This window comes from Microtus pennsylvanicus, chromosome 1, assembly GCF_037038515.1.
Source record: "Microtus pennsylvanicus isolate mMicPen1 chromosome 1, mMicPen1.hap1, whole genome shotgun sequence".
NCBI classification, from domain to species: Eukaryota; Metazoa; Chordata; class Mammalia; order Rodentia; family Cricetidae; genus Microtus; species Microtus pennsylvanicus.
Window position 1 is genome coordinate 93,662,158 of NC_134579.1, and position 27,480 is coordinate 93,689,637.

General features: G+C 52.9%; 1 protein-coding gene across 8 annotated transcripts in view; it reads left to right on the forward strand.

The window, feature by feature from the left end:
• Positions 1-27,480, forward strand: part of Tnrc18 (trinucleotide repeat containing 18) — a 92,490-nt gene that overhangs the window by 59,343 nt on the left and 5,667 nt on the right. For 7 of the 8 annotated variants that reach the window (XM_075974063.1, XM_075974091.1, XM_075974082.1 and 4 more), the window contains 11 exons: positions 361-633; positions 5,153-5,407; positions 13,134-13,561; positions 16,507-16,656; positions 17,224-17,365; positions 19,253-19,370; positions 19,858-19,933; positions 20,026-20,134; positions 24,394-24,510; positions 24,982-25,149; positions 25,444-26,801. In XM_075974063.1, the coding sequence (XP_075830178.1) occupies positions 361-633; positions 5,153-5,407; positions 13,134-13,561; positions 16,507-16,656; positions 17,224-17,365; positions 19,253-19,370; positions 19,858-19,933; positions 20,026-20,134; positions 24,394-24,510; positions 24,982-25,149; positions 25,444-26,801 (3,194 nt within the window). Of the gene's footprint in view, positions 1-360; positions 1,153-5,152; positions 5,408-13,133; positions 13,562-16,506; positions 16,657-17,223; positions 17,366-19,252; positions 19,371-19,857; positions 19,934-20,025; positions 20,135-24,393; positions 24,511-24,981; positions 25,150-25,443; positions 26,802-27,480 lie in introns of those variants that run through there. The other variant, XM_075974125.1, reaches the window with a different exon arrangement.

The following is a 27,480-nucleotide window of genomic DNA, read 5'->3' on the forward strand; positions in this document are numbered from 1 at the left end:
CAAGGTGGGGGCAGTGAGATGGGTAAAAGGCACTTGCTACCAAGCCTGGCTCCCTGAGTTCAATCCTTGGGACCCATAGGTAGGAGAGGACTGACTCTCATAAGCTGTCCTCAGACTGTCTCGTGTGTTCCTTGGCATGCTCATGTTCCCACACATAAACACATGCACATGAAAGAAATTAAACCGTAAGTTTTGTTTGTTGTTTGTTTTTGGTGGCAGGAGTTGAGGATCCAAGGTCAAGGTTGACCCCTGGTTCCCGTCCTCATGCATACACACACATATGTACTCCACACACATGCACACACAACACACACAGCACATACATCCACACAAAATAAATAAAACCTACTTTAACTACAGATACGGACTCAGACGAAGATGAAGACTTCTTGAAGAATGAGTGGTCTTCCCAAGGCCCCTCCAGCTCCAAACTGACCTCATCCCTCCTGTGTGGCATGGTGGCCAAGAACAGCAAGCCGGCCACTGGCCCCAAGCTGACCAAGAGGAGCCTGGCGGGCCCCCGGACTTTGAAACCCAAGGCGGCCAGCAGCAGGAAGCAGCCCTTCTGTTTGCTGCTCCGAGAGGCCCGCTCCTCCTTCAGCGACTCTTCCGAGGAGGATTCCTTTGATCAAGGTTACTAGCGCCAAACACAAAATAACCTTCCATGTTTTTAGAGCGAACGTGAGTGGGAGAGAGCGAGCAAGCGAGCGTGCGAGAGTGTGTGCAGCACAGCAGGGATGGCTGTAGCCGTCTAGGTTTTTGGCAGCGTAGTCTGCCCTATCCGCCTATATATTTTTGTGTTCGCTTTTTATTTTTACTTAAGCTTGTGATAACACCCCTGGCCAGCCCTTAGGGAGGAGCTCTTACACGGACTCGTTTTAAGTCTCCCGGAATTTCTCACCCTCCTCCCTCTGCACCCCACTGGCCCTTCCCCAAGGGTCTCCCCTCCCCCAATCCCAAAGCCTAACTTTGTCCTCTCAAGACCCCCAGGCCGGCCTGGGCTTTCTCTTGGCATGAGCCTGGCGGAGGCTTGCCCAGGGAGCATTTTGTAAAAACGGACTTCTCGTGTGGGCGTGTGACTTGCTGTTTGTACCGCGATTTTGGTAATACCAAGCTTTATTAAACATACCGAGTTCATTTTTAACTAAACTGTGTGCCTCGTTTCTCTTGCTATGTCCTTAACGAGACGTTAGGTTGCCGTTTCCCCTCCATCCCTTCCTCCCTCCCCTCCTCTCTTCTGCTCCTCCTCCCCACTCCAGAAGCCATAGACATGGGGGGACTGCTCTTCTGTTACTCCCTGGTATCTTTGGCATCCATTCCATTTTTCAGGTGTACAGTCAAGTGTTTCATCTATCTGTTTTTGTTTTTTTTGTTTTTTTTTTCTTTTAAAGCTGCTTGTCTGTGTTTTATTTTTTCTGGAAGCTTCTGCTACTACCCACCAGTGGTTAAAGAAAAAAAAACCAAGATCTTACCAGTACTTGTCTGCTAACACATATTTCTGTTTTGAAGGGCATGTGGGCAGTACAGGACCAAGGCCTTTTGGCCTTCTCATTGATTTTTGGGGTTTTGGGTTTTTTTGTTTTTGTTTTGTTTTTCTTGTTCAATTTTGAAAGCGTTGGCTCGGTTGCCACGTTGAGGGTCAGAGATGGTCTTCCTTGGGGTTGCTGAGCTGAGGTCTGACCTCAGCTCAGTCTGGGGGTCCACCACCAGAGAACATTCTGGCTCCCACTTTCCAACTTCAGAGTTGCAGCCTGCGGTTAGAAATCCGAGAGCCCTCAGGCCCTTCAATCAGAAAATGTCCCTGCGAGGGAAGAAAGCGAGACTGCCCATCACCCCCTGGCTAGGGTCTGCTTCAGGGTAAATTCCCTTGAGAGCTAGAGTTTGGAAATCCCCTGACGGGTAACAACACGCTACCTGTTCCCTGAGCACGGCCCCAGATGTGGGGAGGAAGGTCATAGGAGAGTCACCCCTGGGGCCAGGACCCTGCCCCTTTCTTCCAGTCTTCCCTCAGTTCCCGGTCAACCTCCTCTCCTCCCACACCTGCCTTCCCAATTGGCAGAGATGGATTTTGGGTTAACTGAATGATGGCACCAAAGGAGCCTGGTGCTCTTTGGGCCATTCCTGTCATATCTAAGCCAAGACAACCTGGGCTACAAAGACAGGTCACCTGTCTCCTGTCAGAGCCCCCCTCACCCTGGCCTTCTGCAGATGAGATTGGTTGGCCCCTTCTCCCCTACCCATGACTTGGGGTGGGTACCTCAGGGTCCCAGCCCCAAAGTTTTTGAGCTCCTCCTGCTCCACCACAGCCCACACAGAAGCAGGCATCCCCAGTCCTCCTAGACAGCATCAAGGGACCCGAGCCCAGGCAGGATTTGGAGGGGTGAGGGCTCCCCAGATTGCCCCTACCATGCAAGGCAAACCCAGCTGGTGAGGTCTGCCCAGAAAGGACTGTTTGGGTACTAGGGCCTCCCTGCCCCTTCGGTACTAAACACTTAATTGGCGTGGCTTTTCTCGTATGTCTGCTTTTCTCCTCCCAGCAGCTTGACCATCCCTCCAACCCTTGACCCCTACCCATGATGCTTTGAGTGTCTGTTTCGGTCTCTCGCATTTGCTCTCACGCTGCACTTGGACGCAAAGCGAAGGCTGGGAGTAGGGCAGACGGCGTAGCGGGTTACTGAGTTTGAGTCCGAGCCTGGCTCGTTGCTCCGTAGGTAGGCAAAAAACGTTTTCCTTTTCTCTTCTCTGTTTATCCCCCCTCCTCGGGGTCTGCCCCCACCGGGTCTGGCAGCAGCACATCGCTTTGGCCTTGATCAGGTTTTGGGAAGTCAAGAACCCAACCCCTTCCCCTCCTGAGCCAGGATAGTAAAAAAAAATTACATATATTGACGTTAAAGTTTTTGCTTTTCCTCCTTCGTTCCCTTGAGAATTTTTGTTGGGATTTCTCTCCCCCTCTGCCCTAGCAAGCTCTGTGGATCCAGTATAGACAGGTCCAGAAGTTCTTGACACCCTTTGTCCCTTCAAGGTCTCTCAGCTTTCCCTGTCCTCATAGATGCTGACCCAGTCAGACTAGACACTGCCTGAGTCTTGACAGGCACCCCACTTGTGAGGCCCACAGGAGACCTCAGGATAATCCAGTTTCCCTCTTGGGAAAAAAAAAAGCACCCATTCTGGGTCTCTGCCTTCTGGAATGTTCTACAGCATCAGAATGCTGAGACCAACCTGCTCCTGTCTTTCTGGGATCTGACTGTGGCTCCCAGAAACCCCAGAGCAGAGACTCAAACTCGCCTCCCCGATGGTGATGCCTACTGCCTGAGATTCCTGGGAAGAATGTTCTGGACTTCCAGTCTCCACAGCTGAGTAGCCAGGACAGAGGGGAAGTTTTTAGAAAAGGGGAAATTCCCAGTTCCCATCCCAGCCATCCCCATCCCTTGCCCACCCTACCCAAATTGGCCAACTCTCCAGGGAGGCCTGATGTGGGGGTTACCCAGGCGCTGCCGAAAAAGTCTGCCTACACTTTAGCCTGCTTTGCCGCTGGCCCACTGGGGCGGAGACAGAACCATGTGACGTCGCAATGTGATTGATCGCAAGTGCGCACTGCCTGCCTGCCCCTGCCTGCCCCGCTGGCATCCCCAGCCTGCTTCATCCATCACTCTGGGAACACCTCCCACCTCACACCCTCTTAACCAACTTCCCTCGCTTGCTCTCTCTCTTTCTCTGCTTCCCTCTATCCAGCCCCTATGCAGACCCTCCTTTAGCAATTCCCACCTCCCCTCCCAAGCAGGCTGGCCTGGCAGAAACTAGGATTCTCTGCCATAGACAAGGTTAGGTAGGCCTCTACCCTCTGGCAGTCCTGGTACCATCTGCAGCCACTAGTTCATCTAACAAAGCGGTGGTGTGGACCTTAGCAGGAAGAGCAGTGTTTGACGACTGTGTCCAACCCTCCCATCTAGGGTGTGTGTCTTGATATGTGGGCCCCAGCACACAAGCCCTTGAGGCATTCACACCTGTTGCCACCTGCTCCTTGGTGCCATTTCCCTTGGAAGGTCATAAGCCAGTCTGTACCTTAGGGAGTCCTCACTTTGGGGTGGAGAATGTGGTTGCCCGTCTGGAGTAGCTCTGATGGTTGCACTGTTTTCCGTCAGCCCCACTGCCAGCCTAGCGGGGGATGCCAGCCCTTGAGCCAGCAGGGCCAGTTGCTGGGTGAAGTTGTCCTGTTACCCAGCAGAGACGTGGGTAAGACCTGGACTGGACATCTTTAGCCTGCACTGCTGCCTGAGGGCCTGGCCTTGGGGGGGGGGGGCTCACCTCCCTATTTCCGCGTGGGCTGGTTTGCCTGCCCCCAAGCAATCAAAGTCCAGATCCTGACACTGTTTCTTTTTCTTTTTAAAACTGGCTCTCACTGTGTTGCCCAGGGTGGCCTTGAACTCACAATTCTGCCTCAGCCTCAGTGTTTGGACCACAGGCATGTGCCACCACACCAGGCCATGTCACACGGGATCCTGTGTGGACCCTCTTAACCAGGCTGGTGGGCTGGAGGGTCACCTCAGGCTCAGAGAGGCTCCCTAGCGTGGGGGTGCTAGATTCTAGCTTTGTTTAGGGACTAAGCTACGAGGGTCCCCTAGACTCCAGGAAGGAGAGAGAAAATTCTGGTTTCTGCCAACAGCCCTCCCCACCTCTCCCAACCTCTTCCTGTCCAAAAATGCTATAGGCCCCTTGTCTAGATTCCCCCAGCTGAGCCCAGCCCTCTCTCTGCTTCTCCCTTTCTCTACCTCTCTGTTCTTTCCTCTTTCCTTCCTCAGCCTCCATGTCTATGTCGGGGCGTGTGTGCGCGTGTGTGAACCATGACGAGCGCTGTCTCCTGTTTTTGTCTGTCTGTGTGTCTGTCCCCCGCCCACAGCACAGGTGCATGTTGGTGCTGCCCTCCCAGAAGCCCATCCCGACACCCAGAGCCTCCCCTCTCCCTTCTCCAGGCTGCCCAGGCTACTCCTGTGTGGCCCTGGGCCATGGGTGGGACTGTGGGCTGGTTCTGGACCCTCCCCCAGCGACCCTTGGTGAGGACAGAGACTGGAGCCAGGGTGGGCGGTGGGAGGAGGTGGGGGCAGCTCGCACCCAGGTCAGGACCTTGATTTGTTCCTTGTTTTCTGCACACCAGATGACAGCTCAGAAGAGGATGAGGATGAGGAGCTGGAGGAGGAGGAAGAAGACGAAGAGGAAACCCTTGGTAGCTATAGGCTGGGTGCCGGGGAACATGCCCTGTCGCCGGGCCTGGAGGAGAGTGGACTGGGCCTGCTGGCTCGCTTTGCGGCCAGCGCCCTCCCCAGCCCTATTGTGGGGCCACCCCTGTCTGTGGTGCAGCTGGAAGCCGAGCAGAAGGCCCGCAAGAAGGAGGAACGGCAGAGCTTAATGGGTGAGTGTCGCTGGCTGTGAGACGGGTTCTGTGGACCCATCACAAAGACAGAGAGACTGAGGCTCAGTGGGGGGGGGGCGGAGGGCCTTACCCGAACAGAATGGGGCTGCTACCCTCTCGGGCTTTCACCTTCTAGGAGGGGTTACCATGGTCAAAGGAACAGCTTTCTTCACCCCCGTGCTGTCCTTAAAGATGCTGGTATCTTGAGGGTCTCCAGGAGCTCAGGGGAGGCCACTCTAGGCTAGCAACCTCTAGGGAGAGAAAGTGACAGGGGTACAGGTCACTGGAGAAGTTCTGTGAGTCCAGCAAGCAAGGGTGGGGGTGGCCTTGATGGCCTCCTGAAGCTAGGAACTGGAGGAGTCAGGGTTGGCAGACTGCTTTAGTGGGTTGAGGGCATGACATGAATTGGGGCCGGAAGCTCAGTCTGACCCCACCTCACTTTTGTTACATCCCTGAGTCTAGTCCCTGTATCCCTGAAGTGTCCCCAGCATAGTTAAACCAGATAGGATGGTGCACATCCTAATCCCAGCACGTGGGAGGCAGGAGAATGGTCAGGAATTCAACATAGCAAGTTGGAGGCCAGCCTAGAGTATATGAGTCCCTGTCTCGAGTGGGGGCCGTGGAGTAGGCGTGAGTCCGTGTCCCTGTCTCGAGTGGGGACCGTGGAGTAGGCGTGAGTCCAAGTCCCTGTCTCGAGTGGGGACCGTGGAGTAGGCGTGAGTCCAAGTCCCTGTCTCGAGTGGGGGCCCTGGAGTAGGTGTGAGTCCCAGTCCCTGTCTCGAGTGGGGGCCCTGGAGTAGGTGTGAGTCCCAGTCCCTGTCTCGAGTGGGGGCCGTGGAGTAGGCGTGAGTCCAAGTCCCTGTCTCGAGTGGGGACCGTGGAGTAGGCGTGAGTCCCAGTCCCTGTCTCGAGTGGGGACCGTGGAGTAGGCGTGAGTCCAAGTCCCTGTCTCGAGTGGGGACCGTGGAGTAGGCGTGAGTCCAAGTCCCTGTCTCGAGTGGGGGCCGTGGAGTAGGCGTGAGTCCCAGTCCCTGTCTCGAGTGGGGACCGTGGAGTAGGCGTGAGTCCCAGTCCCTGTCTCGAGTGGGGACCGTGGAGTAGGCGTGAGTCCGTGTCCCTGTCTCGAGTGGGGACCGTGGAGTAGGCGTGAGGCCTTTCTGGAAGAGGCAAAGAAGCTCCCTGGGGGTTTTCCCAAGTCATCCCCAATTCTCCTGCCCACAGCACCTTTCTTCGCCCCTAAAACTCCCCACCTATTGCCCTGCCTTTCTGAGACTTTCACCTCTGCTGTACCTGTCTTGTTCTCCAAGTATTAGGGATTTCAGCATATACTTCAATCCATTCTCATTTGTTTCAGTAGATGATTGTTTATTCTTCAGCAGTTGTACACGCATCAAAACAGTGTATCTTGGTCACATCTACCACCACTCCATTAATTAAAGCATTTTTTAGAGTTTTACTTTTATCTACTTTGCTTGTATGTGTCTGGGTGCCTGCGTGGCACAGCAGACAGTCCTGAGGTCAGGTCCTGGGAATTGAACTCAGGTCGTCAGGCTTGGTGGCAGGCACCTTTTTCTGTTGAGTCATCTTCTTGGCCTCTAGTTGTTTGTTCAGGCTTCTTCAACCCCTCCTCCATTTTTCTGGCATGTGGTTTGCTCAGGTCTTGCCTCTGGGTATCAATCCTTCTGGAAATTGTACCAAAGTATCCTGAGCCTAAATCTTCCGTTTCTTCAGCTTGGGGCCTTCAGGCGTTTTAATAGATAATCTGTGGAGGTCACCTGGTGCTGACGTGACAGACAGCGGAGCTCACCTCTCCTCCCATTCCATTTGTGGTGTCCTACATCCAGCCTCAGAAGGAAACGTTCATGTTAGAGCAGCTATACGCAGGCCATTCTCTATCCAGCCAGCCGTGCACGGTGCTGAGCCACCAGCAAAGATAGCGCAAGATACTTTAGTCTTGTAGAGTCCCCTGTTGGGTCACATCATCACTGGAAAATAGTAACAAAGGTTTCCCTCAGGGCAGCTGACTCCTGAATGACTTCGGAGGCACAGGTTTCTCAATACTTACTCAGTTATACATCCAGGCTGTTACTAGACCGCTTCTTATCACGGACGCTAACGTGAATAAAGAATAAGACTCCTCTGAAGGAGCAGCGAGCACTCTTAACTTCTGGACCCTCTCTCCAGCCCCTGTTACATGTATATGGGTCTTTCACCCATGTGTATGTTGGTTCACACTTAGGGAAGAAGAAAGCATCAGCTTCCACGGAGATAGATGGAGTCACAGATTGTGAGCCAGCACGTGGGAGCTGAGAACCAAACCCAGGTCCTCTGGAAGAGCAGCCAGTGCTCTTAAGCACCCAGCCATCTCTCCAGCCACTGCCCCCTCCCCATACTTTTAATGCCATAGAGTCTGTAGTAATTTATCTTCTTTTAGTGCTGATACACCCCTTGATCAGCCTGCATAGAACTTACCTGTTGCACGAATTCCCCCCTTCTTCCGTTCTTTTTTACGTTTGTTTTGTGTATGTATGTGTATGGACCTGCCGTGGTGCTTGTGTGAAGCTCAGAAGACAGCTTTTGGGAACTGGTTCTCTCCACAGTGTGGATTCCAGGGGCTCGGGTTCAGCTCATCAGGCCTGAGGTCAGGTTTCCTTACTTGCTGATACATGGCACCAGCCCGGGTTCATTGATTTCTGTTCTTTGCTTCCTGCTTTTTCCTTTGGGCAGGTCAGTCATCTGCAGCCAGTTCCTGTTTTGCAGGGTAGACACTTGGGTGGTCGATTTGAGACCTTGCTCTTTTCCAGTAGAAACATTGTTCAAAGCTATAAAACCTCCCGGAAAACACAGATTCTCACACAGGCTGATGCTTCGGGGTTTCTCAGTAGTCAGGGATCATTCTAAATTTCTCTTGGGATTTCTACTCTGATCCAGTGATGACTCAGAAAGTCATCTCCAGACATTTGAGGGTCGCTGCTTGGCCTTCTTGTGGATCTCTGCTTGGATTCCATTCTAGTTGGAAAGCCCATTCTATCATTTCAACAGAAAGAAAATGAATCTGAAGCTCTGTGGTGCTCCCAGGAAGTAAGCACATACTACGTACTGATAGTCTGTTAACTGTTAGTCATGCGGTGGGATTCTGTGCAGTTCAGATGTGCTCTCTCCATCGTTCTGCTAGAGATTGGTGCTAACATCTGCAACTAGAATGTGCAGAATTTGCTTTTGCCTCTTTTAATTCTGTCAGGTTTTGCTTTACACATTTTTAGCACTGTTACTTAGTGCATACATAGTCTTGATTATTTTGTTACCTTCTTGATCATCATTGTTACCAAGTATTCCTTTCTCCCTCCAGGAAGATGTCTTGTTCTAAAATACACTCTTATTTGATATTACGTAGTCATTCTGGTGTTCTTTTTTTTTTGAAGGTTTATTTATGTATATGAGTGTTCTAGTTGCATGTATGCCTGCGTGCCACAATAGGGCACCAGATCTCATTATAGATGGTTGTGAGCCACCACGTGGTTGCTGGGAATTGAACTCAGGACTTCTGGAAGAGCAGCCACTGAACCAACTCTTAGCTGCTGAGCCATCTCTCCAGCCCCCTGGTGTTCTTTCTTTAATTTTTAAAAATGTATCATTGTGTAGGTGATGTATACACATGGCGTGTGTATCCCAGTGCATGTGATGGAATGGGAGAACCGAAGTTGTCTTCTGATCTTTGTCCTGTGTTGTGTGCACACCCGCCTCCCTTCCTCCATCCTTCCCTCCCTCCCTCCCTCCCTCCCTCCCTCCCTCCCTTCCTCCCTCCCTCCCTGCCTCACTCCCTCCCAACAAACAAATCCTCTCATTCTTTCTAAGCAGCTACTTCTTCCCATCCTGTGGATTCCCGTTTCTGACACTGCACAGCAATGAGGCCCTGTAATAAATACATAGCCTTGTGTGCTTGGCACCTTTCATTCACCACAGTGTTTTTGAAGTTTGTCTGCGTGGTAACAGTTGCTAGGACATCATCGATTTATAAGCCACATGGTTCATCTCTGTACCACATCCACTCCTTAGTTGATGCCTATTTGAGTGGTTTCCATTTTTAGGCTTTTATAGCTATTGCTGCTTTAAATGTCTGCATGCAGGTATTTTTTTTTCTCTCTTTGTTTTTTTGTTTTTGTAGGCGTGAGGAAATGTTTTAATTCTTCTATACTTGAATTGCTCAGTGATTTGGGAACTTTGTTTAGCCTTTTGAGGAACTAATAAACCTTTCTCTTTGTTTTTAAAGATTTTTTTTAACTATGTGTGTTTGTGTTTGCGTGTGTGTGTGTGTGTGTGTGTGTGAGAGAGAGAGAGAGAGAGAGAGAGAGAGAGAGAGAGAGAGAGAGAGAGAGAATGTGCACTTGAGTGCAGATGCACACAGAGGGCAGGAGCTGGTGGTTATGAGCCTCCCATATGGGTGCTGGGAACTGAACTTGCAATAGTAGTACATGCCTGTAACCTGAGTCATCTTTCCAGCTGTTTGTTTTAGTTATTATTATGTGCGTGTGTGTGTGTGTGTGTGTGTGTGTGTGTGTGTGTGTGTATGCACACCACTACATGCATGTGGAGGTCAGAGGACAACTTTATAGGTTCAGTTTTCTCCTACTTTTGCCTGTGTCCTGGGGATCAAGCTATGTTGGCTAAGCTTGTGCAACAAGGGCCTTAACCCGCCGAGCTATCTTACTGAGCTCGCTGAGCTGTCTTACTGACAAAAGACAATTTAAGAGGAAAAAAAGAGTTTATTTTAGCTCGCAATTATAGTTTACAGTCTTCAAAGCAGGATAGTCCAGGTGGCAGGGACATCACAGAGCTGAGCACATTTTCAGCCACAGTTAAGAGCAGGGAGAAAAACGAATACATGAGCTTTGTTGCTCAGCCTAGGGGATGACGCCACCCACAGTGGGCTGGATCTTCTTACCTCAGTTAATATAATAAAGACGATACCCATGGACATGCCCACAGGCCAACTTGATCCAGACAATCCCTCCTTAGGACTCTTCCCAGGTGACCAAAGCTGAGTTGACCTATAAGAACTTGTCTCGAGCAGGTCCCTATAGCTCTGGGGGTCAGTAAACCCTTATTTCCAGTTCTGCAGTTTCCAGTTGGCAGTTTCTTTGATGGTCTCATTTCTTTAGTGAAATTTCCATGCATTGAAAACTGATTTTGGGGCTGGGGATTTGCTCAGTTGGTAGACTGTTTAGCACGCACAAGTCTCTGAATGTCACCCACTCTTAAACTAGGCCTAATGGTGCACATTGCTCTAGAGAAGGAGGGAGATGGGTCAGAAGTTCAAGGTCATCCTAATACTAGGTTTGACTCAGAAGTAGGCTACTTGAGACAGAGGTGGAAAGGGAGGGATATGAATTGGGTTTTTTTTTTTTGCTCTTACTCTGTAGCCCAGGCTGGCCTGAAATTTGTGCTCTTCCTAACCCAGCCCTGGATGCTCAGGTTGCAGGCTTATGATGCCTGGCTGCCGTGGCGGCATCGGAGAGTTCGTTGGTCAGCCTGTGTTAGCTTTATCTTAGGGTCAGGTTCTTTGTGTCTTGTGGGTTTGTGTGTGAGCATTATGGAGGAGGAGTTGGTCAGAGAGAGAGCTTCTTTATTTTTTCTAAGTGAGTATTTCTTTCAGTAAATAGAAATTTAACAGGACTTACTTGGTCTTTCTAGTCTTTGTTCATGTTGTGTGTGTTTGTGTGTGTGAGTACATGCACACGCGTGTGTGCGTGTGGCATATGGAGGCTGGACGGTATCCTCCAGTTTCATTCCCCAGTTTTCTGAGGCAGCACCTCTCACTGCCTGGCACTCGCTCCCTAAGGAGGCTACCACACCTGGCTTTCTTACTTAGGCGCTGGGAATTGGACTCAAGTCCTTGGGCTCTCAAGACCGGACCCTCCCTGTGTCCTCCAGGGCAGTTTCTGCTGACCGGGCCGCTCTGAGTTTGTTCTGTGGGTAGTTGGCTGTAGGCTCGTTCTCAGGTGCTGCTAGGCGCAGTTTGGAATGGCCTCTCCTCTGCTAGTTCTTTAGTCTCTCTTTCCTGATGTCTGAGGTCAAGATTCATTTTGTTGGCATGCAATTATTCCACCACGCTTCCAGCTCACCCTGAATTCCTGAGTAGGGGGTGCAAGGCCGAGGTCTGACCCCTGTAGCTTTAGCTTTTCTCCCAAGAGCGCTTTCTCCAGTGTTTTCCACCAGGGACCGTGCACTGAGGATGACCTTGAACTCCTGCCTTTGCCTCCCAAGTGCTTGGGATTGTGGACTTGTGTCACCAGGCAGGTTTTATGCTGTGCTGGGGACAGCACCCAGGGCTTCGGGCTTGCTAGGCTAGCAACTCTTTTGTTGTTGTTTGTTTGTTTTTCTGTTGTTGAATACAGGGTTTCTCTGTGTAGCCCTGGTTGTCCTGGAACTCGCTCTTGTAGACCAGGCTGGCCTCGATCTCAGAGACCTGCCTGCCTCTACCTCCCAAGTACTGGGATTAAAGGCCATGCGCCACCATTGCCTAGCTATAGGCTAGAAACTCTTGACTGCTGTGCCACACTCCAGAGCCCCCAAAGCTCACAATGCCCCAGCTCTATGTCCTGAACGCTCGTCTTGTAGGGAAATGCACCCCTGCCTCCACCTCCCGCTGCTTCCCTGTGCATTTCATCAGGGAGAAGCTTATTAACAAGTTAATTAACAAGCTCTTTAAGCTTTGAAGGGACTTCTCAAGGGCCGCCTCCCACCCCATCCCTGCCACTGTGGCTGTCTTTGCGAGCTATGTGCCTCCCATGGAGGTCCCTGTAAGCAGACTGGGAGTTAGTAGGGCTCGGGGTGGGCCCTCAGCTCCTCTGCTGGAAGTTGCTGGTCTTCTAGGGGATTGTCAACCTGGGGATTGTCAACCCGGCAGGGTATCTGGTTTGTGGGATGATAGACATACCCTTTATTTTAGCCTTTGTTTCAAAGGGACGTGCCACCAACTGAGCCCCCGAATGCTGCTCCTAGGAGCTAGCTCTGTATTTGAGGTTTGGGGACAGGAGAAGACCCCAAGAGAACTCAGCTATTTTTAGGCCAGAGCTGGCTGAGATAGGCCACAGTGCGAATGGAGAAGCTAGAAGAATGGAGTCAGAGGGACTGTGAACAGAGAGGGAGCACCCTGGAGGATCGGGTGGGTCGCAGCGTAACTGTGTTTCCCAGTTCAAGGTCGTAATGCCCTGGGCTGAGGGAACGGTGTCTCAGAGAGCCAGGGCATAAGGAAGAGGGTCTCCATTGTGTAGGGAAATGTTGAGCCACCTGAAGATGGAGGACGGGACCGCTCAGGAGCCTACCAACAAAGAGTGGGCCTGACTGATTTAGGACCCCAAGAGCAGGAAGGGGCTCTGTCAGGAGGAGGAAGATGGGCCTCGAGCTTGGGACTTTCCCCACAGCCTCCTTGTGCAGCCCTTCATCAACCTGCCTGGTTTGGGGCTTTTCTGAGAGACAGTGTAGAGGCACCTGTGGGCCTAGGGCTTACATATCTTAGCAGTGCTCTTGGGGTTGTGGTTGGGAGCAGCAATGGGATAGGGGATAGGGGACTCGGGTGAGCCCTTGTCTTTCTCTGAGCCTCAGTTTACCTCCTGATAACAGGAGAGGATGCCACTGGTGGGGATGGACCTGTGGGGCCTAAATGAACGGGAAGACCCGTGGAGACCCTACCCACCAGCTCCCGCCTCCTCCTTTCCACGTCCAGGTACAGAGTTCGAGTACACAGACTCAGAGAGTGAAGTCAAGGTTCCCAAGCAGCCATCTGCTGGGCTGCTGAGGCCCAAGAAGGGAGTTGGGGAGCCAGGCCAGTCTATGGCTGCCCCTGTACCTGGTGCCCGGGCCTCCGGTCCCACCAGCCCAGACAAAAGCAAGCTGGCCTCAGAAAAGGGACGCAAAGCCCGGAAAATACGTGGCCCCAAGGAACCCGGCTTCGAGGCAGGGCCAGAGGCCAGTGATGATGACCTGTGGACTCGACGCCGGAGCGAGCGCATCTTCTTGCACGATGCCTCAGCTGCCGTCCAGGCGCCCAGCAACACGGCACCGACACCCAAGCCCAGCCGCTGTGGCAAGGGTGGTGCCCCAAGCCCACGCAAGGACACCGGCCGAGCCAAGGACAGGAAGGACCCCAGAAAGGTAAGGGGCTCAGCACAGGTCCCCTGGTCTACATCCTATGGCTTTGATGTCAGCAGACTGCCCTTGGAAGGGACAACCATGTTTGATGGTCAGGAAGAACCTTGTTTCCTCCTCTTGTTCACCCATCATCTAAGAGCACTATGTTAAAGATGTAAATTAATACTGGGAACCTGTGTTAACTGTAACAAAATAACTAACACAATCAATCTATAAAGAAGAGATTTCTGGGTTTGGTGACTCTTGTATATAACCCCAGCACTTGGATTATTTGGTTGGGGTGTGTGTGTGTGTGTGTGTGTGTGTGTGTGTGTGTGTGTGCGCGTGCGCGTGTGCGTGCGTGCGCCATGGCACATGTGTGGAGCCAAAGAACAACTTTCTGCAGTCTGTTCTCTCCTTTCACCCATTTGTGGGTTCTGACGATCAAAACCCTGGGCACCAGGCTTGCAGGAAAAGCCCGTTTGTCTACTGAGCCATCTCATCAGCTCTTGCTTAGATTTTTAGACAGGGTCTCTTCTAGCCCAGGCTGGCCTTGAACTTCTGGTCCTTCTGCCACTACCACATACATGTTGTAGTCTTGAGGTCTGAAGCACAGTTTCAGTGTGCTGGTCCCCTAAGCTGTTGCGTTTAACTCCAGGCCTTCAGCAGAGATTTACAATGTCAGCGTGTGGGTGCCACCTTCTGTGACGGTTTGCTGGACACCTAGGTTATTTCCAGTTCTTTATTTGGATGTCCCCGTTTGAACGGCATTGGTCAGTTCCCACTGCACCTGCAGGGCTGAGTACCTAGATCTCTATAATGAGATATCCAGGAGGAGGTCCTCCATTGCAGAGCCCTGGGAAGTTTCACACATCCACAGGTGGCTGGGCATCTGCTAAGCCGTGTGCCCTTCCAGGAATATGGCTGCTAGAACTCATTGGTAAGGTTTTATTGTTGTTCTTGTTGGGTTTGGATAGCATTTCAGTGAGTAATTAAATAAATCTGGTTCCTCCATGGCATTGGACAGCTCTCAGTAAAACAGAGCCTCTGTAAGATACCAGTGGTGCTCAGAGGGGACATGTCATGCAGGACTTTAGTGAATCTGTATTGAACAAAACTAAATGTAGAAAAAAAAACCTAAATGTAGAGTGTTTGCCTGTACCTCAGGTGGTATGTGTGTTATGCCACAGTTTTTAAGAAGGTTAAAGGCTGGAGGCACCTTTGTGAAGTGCTTCCTTAGGATTCCTCAGTAAGACACAGTGGGCGTGGCTCAGTGGCCGAGCCCCTGCCTAGAATCCCCCAGTGAGGGGCTGGGGTGTGGCTCAGTGGTAGAGCACCTACCTAGAATCCTCCAGTGAGGGGCTGGAGTTCTGACTCGGTGGTAGAGCCCCTGCCTAGAATCCCCCAGTGAGGGGCTGGGGTGTGGCTCAGTGGTAGAGCACCTGCCTAGAATCCCCAGTGAGACACTGGAGACATGGCTAAGACATGGTAAAGCCCTCTCCTAACATGCTGAAGGCTCTGAGTTTATGAATCATCCCCAGCAAAGAAAACAAAAAGTTCGTATGTGAATGTTTCTGTGTGGTTACCTGGTTGTGTGTGCTTTCTGGGAAGTTCTGTGAGGCCATACCGGCTGCCAGTAGGAGGATTGTTGCAGAAGCTCTCACATTTTAGCACTTTTTTTGTTTGTCTGTTGGTACAATAAATTATACGGTAATGATAAATTAATTGTGAGGCCTGGCAGGATGGCTCAGTGGGTAAAGGCAGTGGCTACCAAGCCTGAGCATTATACCTGAGTTCAACCCCTAGAACCTACGTTGTGGAAAGAGAGAAGTGATTCTGGCAGGTTGTCCTCTGCCCACCACATGCACACTTGGCACAGACATACACTCACATACACGCACACACATACAGTAAGTATAGAAAACGTAAGAAAGGAATAGTAGCGGGTGATGAGAACCGAGAACACTCGTATGGAGAGAGGAGTGTCTGCTCTGCCTCAGGTGTGGCATGATGAAGGTCCCATGGTTGTGGGAGGCACTCCTAGCAGGGACCCTGCAGGCATCAGGGCTGGCGGGGGAGAGGTCCGCACCACGTGAAGGATGAACTCAAGTCAGCACTGCTTGGGCAGGTCTGGGTCAGAACTCCCGGAGTCTGGCGTCTCTGTTTACTCTCCCACGTTTAAGCACGTCATTTCCATGTGACAGTTGTTACAGTAAAGCTTCCGGGATGGTGATGTCTAACCTCCCTTGCAAAGTAGCCAGGCACCTGTGACCTTTGCAGTGCAAAGGAGTCCGATTGACAGATAACACAGAGCTGGGATGAGAGTCTAGAGGAAGGATTTGCAATAAGCATAGGATGGATTCTCCTGATGGGGGATGCAGAGCGCCTGGGACCTCTTTCATAGGATGGCTCTCTTCACTGAGAGACAAAGCTCAGGGTCGGGGCCTAGGCTATTGGGGGTTCAGGAAGGCTGACTCCATAGCAGAGCAAAAGGTCACCAGGATGTTAGACAGCATCCACCCCAGCCTCCCGGGTGAAGACGGCAGACATTTTCTTTCTCTGAAGAAGAGAGGCCTGGACCTCCTAATGCATTTCAGGAGCTACGGCTCCCCCCCCCAGCAGCCCCCACCTCCTCACCTGAGCAGCCTGGCCCCTGCCCCCCTCACCTGAATAGCCTGGCCTCCCCCCTACCTCCTCACCTGAGCAGCCTGGCCTCCCCCCCCACCAGAGCAACCTGGCCTCCCCCCCACCTCCTCACCTGAGCAGCCTGGCCCCCCTCACCTGAGCAGCCTGGCCTCCGCCCCCCCCCCACACCTGAGCAGCCTGGCCTCCACCCCACCTCCTCACCTGAGCAGCCTGGCCTCCCCCCCCACCTCCTCACCTGAGCAGCCTGGCCCCCGTCCCCCCTCACCTGAGCAGCCTGACCTCCATGCCCTCTGACAAATTCTCCCTTTTGTTTTCCCCTCTAGAAGAAGAAAGGGAAAGAGGCTGGGTCAGCAGCCACGCTGCCACCAGCTCGGGTGCCCACCCTGCCCGACTCCAGGGCACCTCACACAGGGCCCCTGGCAACTGCTAGACGGAGCAAGGCCAAGGCCAAAGGGAAGGAGGCGAAGAAGGAGGTAAATTGAGGCTGGATCGGGGCTCAGTTCCAGGGTTGGGCCCGCAGTGTCCTCATCCATTGTTGTCGTTGTGTGTGTGTGTGTGTCCCCTCCCCCGTGCTGGGGGTGGTTGTGACAAGTCAGAATGTCCTCTGTGTGCTGGCTCAGTTCTCAATCAAGCCTCCTATTTTATTGGGAACCCAGGGGCACCCAAACTGCTAGCCTGAGACCTGGCCCTCGGCAGTGCTCCCCTCGGGGGGTCCTAAGGCTTTTCTCTGTTGACAGAGGGCCATAGCGTGCCTGCCTGTGCCATCACCATAGCCGAGCTTTCCCTCAGTTTCGCTGTACATGGCCAGAGCTCAGTTTCTCTTAAGGTAGAGGCCAAGGTGTCCACCGTGATAGCCTGAGGAGAGGGTACTGAGCACTGAGTACCAGGTACTGTGCTGAGTACACACGGCTTGGGCCACACTGCTCATATCCATTGCCTCCGCAAACTGACCCTGGCCCTGGCTTTCCGAGGAACGCTCCCAGAATGGCAGAATGACCCGTGGCTTGTGCAAACCTATCTGTGTGTGTGTTCTCCCCCAGAACCGAGGAAAAGGGGGTGCAGTGAGCAAACTGATGGAGTCCATGGCAGCAGAGGAGGACTTTGAACCAAACCAGGACTCAAGCTTCTCTGAGGATGAGCACTTGCCCCGAGGTGGGGCCACCGAGCGACCTTTGACCCCAGGTGAGTGTCCTGAGAGTCTGCAGTGGTGGTGGTGGGGTTACCTGGCAGTGTGGGGCGCTCAGCCCAGGCTGAAGCTCTGAGGCAGGGGGTGGGGGGGCTCAGCTCCAGCCAAGCCAGCCTGTGGTGTGGATAGTGAGGGGTGGGGTAGGCAGAGGAGACCCTTGCAGTGTCTGAGTGACACAGGTCTCCACAACTAAGGATGTATGTCTCACTGTAAACCTGGCTGTGCAGGAGACAGGGAGACAAGCCGGAAGCTGCTGGCAGCGAGCCTCAGCTACCTTTGGGACAACATGGTGGGGGGGGGGGCGGACGAGGGCAACAGAGGCAAGTTAGAGCATGATGGGGTTTAGGTGGGTGAGTGGACGGAATGTGGGGGGTGGGGTTTTGAGCAGATGTGTAAGGATTGATGCTGATGCTGGGGGGGTCTATGAGGTGGGTCCCAGGAGTATGAGCGGCCACACACTTGAGTGTGATGGCTACGGTTTGGAGGTGTTTCAAGGATGCCCTGAGGAGGGCACTTGGTCTGAGCTAGGAGGAGTGACGATGGATGTGAACTGTTGGGAGAGCTAGGCTATCCCTGTTGGGTATCGTGGTCATTCTGGTGATGGATCAGCCAGCCACATCCTCATAGCTGTGTCTAGGCGACAGCACTGACCCCAGCAGGCACACTGAGGGCGTGTGATGATGTGTGGTCCACGCTACAGCACTGTGCTGCTGGACAAGGACCAGAGTGGTACAGCCAGGGCCCATGTGGGTGACTGAGAACCAGGAGGTCTCCCCTGTCTCTGTGTAGAGCTAGCTGTCTCTTTTCTGCTGCCCAATGCTGGCATTCTCAAGCCCAGCTTAAAGGGTGTGTGATGTTCCTTCTGTCCGTGAGCATGGGTCTTGGGGCGTGGGATTTTCTTCCATTGTGAGACTCCAGAGCTGCCTGATTTTTATTTATTTATTTATTTGAACTCCACACAGGCTGAGCCACATCCTCAGCCCACTGGCTTTTGGGGGCCCCTTATTCTTGGATTCTAGGCAGGTTGACTATGGTGGAGCCACATTCCAGCCCCTCACTGGGGGATTCTAGGCAGGGGCTCTACCACTGAGTCACACCCCAGCCCCTCACTGGGGGATTCTAGGCAGGGGCTCTACCACTGAGTCACACCCCAGCCCCTCACTGGGGGATTCTAGGCAGGGGCTCTACCACTGAGCCACACCCCAGCCCCTCACTGGGGGATTCTAGGCAGGTGCTCTACCGCTGAGCTCTACCCTCAGCCTTCTTTCTAACTTTTCAAGGTGGAATTTCACTTAGTTGCCCCAGCTAGCCTGAGCTTACAGTGTAGCTCAGGCTGGCCGTGCATCTTCAGCCTTCCTGTCTCTTGTGCCATTGGGATGCCCCCAGTAGGGCTCTTTTTCATGTTTGCCACTGACAGGGGCCAGGTGCATAAGGGTGTATTGAGAAGAGAAAGGGAAGGGCTAAGACTCGAGGTGGACCATCTCTGTGGGGCCTCAGGTGGAGAAAAAGAACACCATTCTAGGAACATAGTGTTGAAGGAAGGAACCCTCAACATCTGTTAGGGTACTTCTCAGCCCGGAATCTCAAGAATATTGATCTATGAAATGAAAGGGTTTGCTGTTCCTGGCTTGGCATTTACCTGAGGCCTTCCTAGTTGTCTATAAAGTCTGGGAAGAGGGGCTGCCCATCCCTCACCCCGTGTGCACATGGAACCCAGTGTGGACAGTGGACAGCCATGTCCACACGTGTCCTACAGCTTTACCTGGACACCCCAGAGCCCTCGTTTCCTAGAAGGGGCCTGTGGAGTCATCCAGGAAGGCCTGGGGAAGTCTCCCCTAGACATGCGCTGATGCTCCCTGGCTTTGCCGCCCATCCCTCTGCAGCCCCCCGCTCCTGCATCATTGACAAGGACGAGCTGAAGGACGGCCTGCGCGTGCTGATCCCGATGGACGACAAGCTGCTGTACGCGGGCCACGTACAGACGGTGCATTCGCCGGACATGTGAGTGTCTTCTGTGGGGTATTCCGGCTCAGCTCCTATGCTCACATCTGGTTCTGCCGTGAGGCCACCTGGGCAGGCTGCTTTCTCCCCTCTCTGAGCTGGGAGAGCAGCAGTGTACGGGGTTCTGGGGAGTCACTGAGGCCAGTAGTTGGGAGTTGCATCAGAGTAGACCCCCAACTTCTGCTGGGGAGAGCTAGGCCTTTTGGGACCCAGCAGGAAGTGGGTAAGTGAGGTGTGTAGCTCTCCTTTGGAACTGGAGGTCTGATTGGGCATGACGTCCAGCCCCTGAATTATATCAACGAGAAAGTTGGGTACGGGAAGGGTGAGAACACAATCCATTTTTCATATAAGTTAATAAATACCCCCAGCCTATTCCTACAGACCAAATGGCCAAGCTGGTAGTGCTCTGCCTGGGGTAGCACAGCCTCTGGAAGGAAGTGGGTTCTCTGGCCACTGCCCCATTGTACTTTTGGCCCTGGCCTTGCAGATACCGCGTGGTGGTGGAAGGCGAGCGTGGGAACCGTCCCCACATCTACTGCCTGGAGCAGCTGCTGCAGGAGGCGGTGAGTGGGAGGGGGTGCGGTGGCTCCACGGCCCGGAGGGAGGGGGCTTTGCTTCTGGTCAACCTCTGACCCTCAGCCCTGTACTCTGCCAGATCATAGACGTGAGGCCGGCCTCTACACGCTTCTTGCCCCAGGGGACCAGGATCGCCGCCTACTGGAGCCAGCAATACCGCTGCCTCTATCCAGGCACGGTGGTCCGAGGTGAGACACCCAGCTCCTAATAAGTCATTATCAGTTCATCTGGTCGATGCAGCCAGCTTCCAGCTGACTTCATTGGAGAGGCAGTTGCTGGTTTGCATAACCGAACTCCAGGGAGGGCTTTCTGGTTATGGCTTGATCCGGGTCCTGTTCTGCTGAAGTAGGCAGGACTCAGGCTCTTGGAATCTGGCTACATACCAGCTTTCTTGGGAAGGTGTTACACCTTCATGAAGCCTGTCTCACCCTCCTGGTTTTCCTGGTCAGTGGGTGACTGGCTTGGCTCATAACATTTGTTGAGGCTTCTGCAGGGAGTCCATAGAGGTGGGCCCATTGTAATCCTGTTCTTGCCGCTAAGGAGTGAAGCTGGCTTTCCTTCTCCATGGACAGTGTATCACCAGGGATTTTCCATTGCTGGAAAACCTAGAGAAAATATCAGGGCGGAAGGACCTCTTGTTGACTTGCAGTCTAGGCGGGCTAGATTGACTCTGTTGATTCGGGTCTGTGTCAGGATAGAGTGGCACAATCACGTGACCAAGGCTGCTCACAGGCTACATGGGAAACAAGAGAGTGTGAGGAGACCAGTCGTCAGGTACAACCTTTAGAGAGCCTGTCTCCGGTGACCTTCTCCTCCGGTGAGGCTCTGCTGCTGAAGGTTCCCACCCTGTGTTAGCACCAGCATCTGGGTGTGAAGTATTCGGCATGTGGGAAAGCCGGGATGTTGTTAGCCCCACAGAGAGTGGATGGTGGGCAGATGGAAATACATAGGCTGAGGGCTGGGATGAGGACTTGGACTCAGAACGCTTGCTTCAACATCATGAAAATTAGAGTTCAGATCCCAGCCCCTGTGTAACAAGCTGCATTTCCTATACACATGTGGAGTGCCAGCTCTGTGAGGTGTGGAGACAGGAGGATCACCGAGCTCACAGAAAATGTGGGCCTGATTTCAGGGAGAGATTTTGCCTTAAAGGAATAGGTGGAAAGTGATAGAGAGAATAACTAATGCCCTCTGCTGACCTCTGATGCCCTCTGCTGACCTCTGCACGTGCATGCACACACACACTCTCTGTCGTTCACACAGTTCCCTGTATACAAACAAATTAATGAATACATATTCTAAAGCCAAAAGAATAAAACGGGTAAGGGACTGGAGAAATGGCCCAGTGGTTGAAGATGCTCGTTTCTCTTGCAAAAGACCCAAGTGGGGTTCCTAGCAACCCATATGGCAGCTCACAAATGTCTGTAACTCGAGTTTAGGGGAATCTGACGCCCCCTTCTGGCCTCCATGGCTACTGCATACACATGGTACACAAACACACGCAGGCACACACACATACACGTAAATAAAACTGAGTAACTCTTAATAAAGAAATAAATGGGCACACAAGAAGACAAAGGTGTGTCACACAGACAAGTGAAGCAGATGCTTACGTAGCTCTAGCCGTAGTCATTCCAAAACCAGGGTACCCGGGGATACTGGTGTTGGTTGGACCAGAAGGCCAATCACAGCACACCGCTTGGCTGCTTCGCATTTTACAAACCAGAAGACAGTATGCCATCAAACAGCAGGTGTTCAGGACAGTCTGGGCTACAGGTGCCCATCTGAAAGTCACTCATCAAACACCAGAAATCATGTCACTTATGGTAAACATTTATCAGGAGTGGCTTCTGAGATGTTCTGTCTTCAGTACCATGAAGGGCTGGGTTCTGCCAGGGCCCTTGGAGTTTTAGGCCCAAGTCTGGCCAGCATCCTAAGGCTCCCCTTGGTCTCATCTGCGTGACATTCTGTCTCATTCATGGTTCATCTTTTCATTTTAACAGATCTTTCGGTAGTAGTTTGCTTGTTTGGGGATGTGGCTTCACGTAGCCCAGGCTAGACTCAAACCCTCTATGTAGACAATGAAGACTTTGACCTTCTGATCTCTCCTGCGTCCAGCTCCCAAGTACTGGGTGTATATACCATCTCACCAAGGAGACGCAGTGCCAGGGATGGAACCAGAACTTGGTGTGTTTGTGGCAGGCACTGTGCCAGCTGAGCCCCAGCCTCTCGTAGTTCTTGGAGAAAGAGTTCGTAGATGATAGTTTATCTGGTCCTATGTGTTACCATCTCTGTAGTCTACTCTCAGTTAGAGACAGTTGAGCTGCGTATAAATTCCACACTGGAAATAATTTCCCCTTAATACTCTCCCCTTCCTTTCCCCTTTCTCTGTCTGTCTCTCTCCCTCCCTCTTCCCCTTTCTTCTTTTCTTTCTTTTTCGGTTTTTCAATACAGCGTTTCTCTGTGTATCTCTGATGCCCTGGAACTGGAACTTGATCTGTAGATCAGGCTGGCCTCGAACTCAGAGATCCACTTGTCTCTGCCTCCCGAGTTTCTCAGATTAAAGATGTGTGCCACCACACCTGGCTATGTGTGCTTTTTATATTGAGCTTCCAGTATTATTTGATGAGTTCAGCATGTTATAATTCCTAAATCTGGTGGCCGAGGAGATGGCTCACTGGATAAAGCAATTTCTCTGCGTGTGTGAGGAAGTAGAATTCAGATACCCAGCACCCACATAAATGCCAGGATAGCGGTCTCCCCATAATCCCTAACATGTGGGAGACAGACCTGGGATCCCCAGAGCCAGCCACTTCGCCAGATTAGCTGAATTAGTGAGATCTGGGTTCAGGTTCATTGAGAGAACTCACCTCAGTATGTGAAGTGGAGCGAGATGGAGGATGCCCGTTGTCAACTTCTGGCCTTTACATACATACACACGTGTGAACTTGCACCTACCCAAACACACACTTCATACACATGCAGTAAAAATAGTAATTCCTATATCATTATAGGAGGTTCGTTTTGCTGTTCTCTCTCTTTAGAACTGTTTAGTCTTCTCATCGTCTCTAGGTTTGCGATCTTGTGAGGATACCCACGTGTGCATGCAGTGCAGGCTTATACATGCCAAAGACATCCATGTGGAGGTCAGGGCACAGCTTGCAGGAGTCTGTTCTCTCCTACCACGCGGCTCCCGGGGATGCGACTCCTGTCTTCAGGCTTGGCAGCAAGCATGTTTACCCACCCAGCCTTCTTGCCAGGCTGGGCTTAGAACTTTTGATCCTCCTGCCTCAGGCTCTGGAGTGCTGGGGTTATGGGCATGTACCACTACTGCTGGCTTGACTTTTTCCGCTCCCTTGAGGGTTAATTTGCAAGCAAACCTTTGCTCTATCAGCATACGTGTTTTTGGAGACTCTCACAGAGGGTGATTTGTTCATTTGTTTGAGATTCCCTTGGCTCTTTCTCGCCTTCTGTGTACCCTCCTGGTCTGGGTTAGTTTTTTGTTTGTTTTGTTTTGGTTTGGGTTTTTCTTCTTCTTCTCATTAGAGATGGCCCTGGCATCTTTATTGATCCTTCATGAGGAGAGATTGAAGAGCCAGTCTGGAACTCTGCATGCTGTTGGGTGGGTGGAATCTTCTGCTCAGGGATTCCCCAATCCTAGCCTGTGTAGGTCCTTCCCCCTCAGCTGGCCAGTGCCACAAGGCCCATGTCTTTGGGGATGTGGGCTTAGCATTTGCATATCGCGAAGGGGCTGGTGACCGTGTATTCAGTGTGAGGATGTTCCCAGTACCCTTCAATCTAGGGCTGTGAGAGTCCATTCATGGGACTACTCCATTCTTGGCCTTGTTGGCCTCTACTCCTTCCAGCACAGTCAAGCCAAAGCCAAGCCATCCAGGCTAGGGGGCACAGGCCTGCCACCGCAGATACTTGGGAGGCTGAGGCAGGAGGATCCCAAGGTCGAGGTATCTTCCCCAGGCTACAGAGTGAACTCAGACACCAGACTGGGCAACTTAAGTGAGGTCCTGTCTCAACAAATAAAAGTAAAAAAAAAAAAAACAGGCTTTGTGGTTGAGTGATGACTTGCATGAGACCACAGTCAACTGTGACTACCCCTATGGAATCTTCTGGGATGTAGGTATATGCCCCACTTCCTGTCTTTGATATTCAGAGCTGATGTACTGGTAATGCTTTTACAAAATGGTTTTGGGAAGAGTCTTAGATATGAGCAAACCCAGGTATGGGTGCAGTCAGCTATCTCTTCCCCCAGCTGGCCTCTGTCCTTGACCTGTGTGGTTCTTAATGCCCACCCCTTCACAACTGTGTGTGTGTGTGTGTGTGTGTGTGTGTGTGTATATATATATATATATTCCATGGTCCGCTAAGGCGGTGCCTCTGAACTGGCCTGCAATCCCAGGAGCCTCCGTCCCTGACTGGCCTTTCCCTTCAGGGCTGCTGGACTTGGAAGATGACGGAGACCTGATCACTGTGGAGTTTGATGACGGAGACACAGGAAGGATTCCCCTCTCACACATCCGCCTCTTGCCACCTGACTACAAAATCCAGTGTGAGTGATGAACTTAGGCAGGGGGATGAGGGAGTGTCCCTAAAGTCCCGGCCCTTGCCTGGCTACTGTTGCCCAGGTTCGCTCCACATATCTTTGGGCTCAGTTTGGCATTTGGTTCTCTCTTTATTTACATTGCTGGGGATGAAACACAGGGTTTTGTATAAGCTAGGCAGGGGCTCTACCACTGAGTCACACCCCAGCCCCTCACTGGGGGATTCTAGGCAGGCGCTCTACCATTGAGCCACACCCCAGCCCCTCACTGGGGATCTGAAGTTCTGGATGCTGGTGGGTAGGCAGGAGTCCTCTGCTTGGGAATTTCCCCAGAGCTCTACCACTGAGCCACACCTCCAGGACTAGAGGATTCTAGGCCCTACTGCTGAACTCCCTAACATGGTTGGGTGCAGGTATCCCAGTGCATGTCAAAGAAACCTGATCAGTAATACCTGAGCCACTGTATGCTTTGTCCTGTAGGTGCTGAACCTTCCCCGGCACTCCTAGTGCCCAGTGCAAAACGGCGCAGCAGGAAGACCAGCAAAGACACTGGGGAAGGCAAAGAAGGGGCCACCACAGGGCCTCAGGAGGCCACAGGGGGAAAGGCCAGAGGGCGAGGACGGAAACCTGGCGCCAAAGCCAAAAGTGGTAAGTTGTCCCTGGCCTGGGAGGTACGGGGATGAGACCACTGTGGGAATCAGATTCTGGGGCTTGGGGCTTCCCGTGAATGACCAGTCTCTTGTCTTGTGAGAATTCCATGCCGCTGGGCAGTTTTACCTGGTTCGTATACTGATTAGAGAAGTTGGCTGGTGTTTGAAGGACCTGGTCCCTGCCCAGGGTTCCCTAAGGACTTTCTGACTAGGGTCCCTGCTCACCCAGCAGGAAGTCCTGCCTCTCTTCCATCATTCCCCACCTTTGACCTCTAGTTGTCTTCTCTATCAGACAGAGCTGCTGTGCTGGAGGAGGGGGCAGCTGCGGATGAGGTACCCAGTGCTCCCTTGGCCCTGGAGCCCATCAACACCCCAAGTTCCAAGAAGAGTCCCCCGGAACCAGTGGACAAGCGGGCCAGAGCCCCCAAAGCTCGCTCAGTCTCTGCACAACCCAGCCCCATGCCACCCACCTTCTCCAGCTGCTCAGCTCCCGAGCCCTTTGGGGAGCTACCAGCCCCTGCTGCAACCCCACTCATCAATATGCCTGTTACCATGCCTGCCACTCGCCCCAAACCCAAGAAGGCTCGGGCTGCTGAGGGGTCAGGCGCCAAAGGTCCCCGGAGGCCAGGGGAAGAGAATGAACTGCTTGTCAAACTGGACCATGAAGGGGTCATGTCCCCTAAAAGCAAGAAGGCCAAAGAGGCCCTGCTCCTGCGGGAAGATCCAGGGCCCGGGGGTTGGCCGGAGTCCACGGGGTTGCTCAGCCTGGGTAGCTACCCACCAGCTGTTGGCAACGGTGAACCCAAGGCCACCTGGCCCAAGGCTCTGGAGGGAGACCTCACTCAGGAGCCTGGGTCAGGGCTTCCATTAGAGGATCCTGGCAACTCCAATAGCCCGGACAAGACCCAGGCTGAACAAGATGGGGCTGAGGAGTCAGAGACCAGCAGCAGCAGCAGCAGTAGCAGCAGCAGCAGCAGCAGCAGTAGTAGTAGTAGCAGCAGCAGCAGCAGCAGCGGTTCCGAAACAGAAGGCGAAGAGGACACCGAGAAGAGCAGGGAAGATGGCCGGGGTGCAGGGGGTCGGACCTGCAGTGCCGCCAGCTCCAGGGCATCCTCTCCTGCCTCCTCGTCCTCTTCTTCCTCCTCTTCCTCTTCCTCCTCTTCCTCCTCTTCTTCCTCTTCCTCCTCCTCCTCCTCCTCCTCCTCCTCTTCCTCTTCTTCCTCCTCTTCTTCTTCCTCCTCTTCCTCCTCCTCCTCCTCTTCCACCACAGACGAGGATTCGTCCTGCAGCTCAGATGATGAAGCGGCCCCTGCACCTGCAGCTGGTCCCTCCACACAGCCAGCGCTTCCCACCAAGGTGTCCAAGCCACCTAGCAAGGCACGCTCCTCAGCTCACTCCCCGGGCAAGAAGGCAGCCCCCACCGCCCAGCCACCACCCCAGCCCCCGCCCCAGCCCCAGCAGACTCTGCAACCCAAGTCCCAGGCTGGGGCTGGGGCCAAGAGCCGACCCAAGAAGAGAGAAGGTGTGCACCTGCCCACCACCAAGGAGCTAGCCAAGCGGCAGCGTCTGCCATCTGTAGAGAACCGGCCGAAAATCGCTGCCTTCCTACCCGCCAGGCAGCTTTGGAAGTGGTTTGGCAAGCCCACCCAGGTAACTTCCTAGAAGGGAGCTGTAGATGGGGGTAGCCTTGAGTTACGTAAGAACACCCTGGGTTCCAAAATTCATTTAGCCCAGAATCCATGTCCTGTATTGTGTTCCTGCCCAGCCTGTTCCACAGCCTTCCCTTTGGGACTCCAGTGTGGACACTGCAGGGACCCACACAGGCCCTCCTGTGGTGCTCCAGCTGGAAAGGACGTTCCCAAGCTGTTTGGCAGCTAGCCTGCTTGTCATCGCTCCTGCCTCAGTGTCAACAGCTTATAAACCTCACGTTCAGAGAAGTGCAGGCTGGGTCTTAGCAACTTTGCCTGGCTTCAACCCTGTGTAGCCCCTGAACTATCCTGTGTGTGGTAGGCCAGGGGTCATGGGTCCCGCCTCTACTCTCACAGTCAGGGCTGGCCTTCCAGAAGCAGGTTCCAAGCACTCCCCATCCTCACCGTCTTATCATCCACCCACCTACGTGTACAAAAAGTACACATACATGTGTACACATGTGCCCACACCTACTTGTGCAGAGGCACCAAGTGCTCACACGGGTGTACATTCAGGCCCATAATGGTGCGTGTACGGGTGCTGTTATGTGCTGAATAGCAGAGTGCCAAACCCCACGCCACCCCCACCAACCACACACTGCACCCACTGGCGCGGCACCATGTCCGCTGTTGTGGAAATT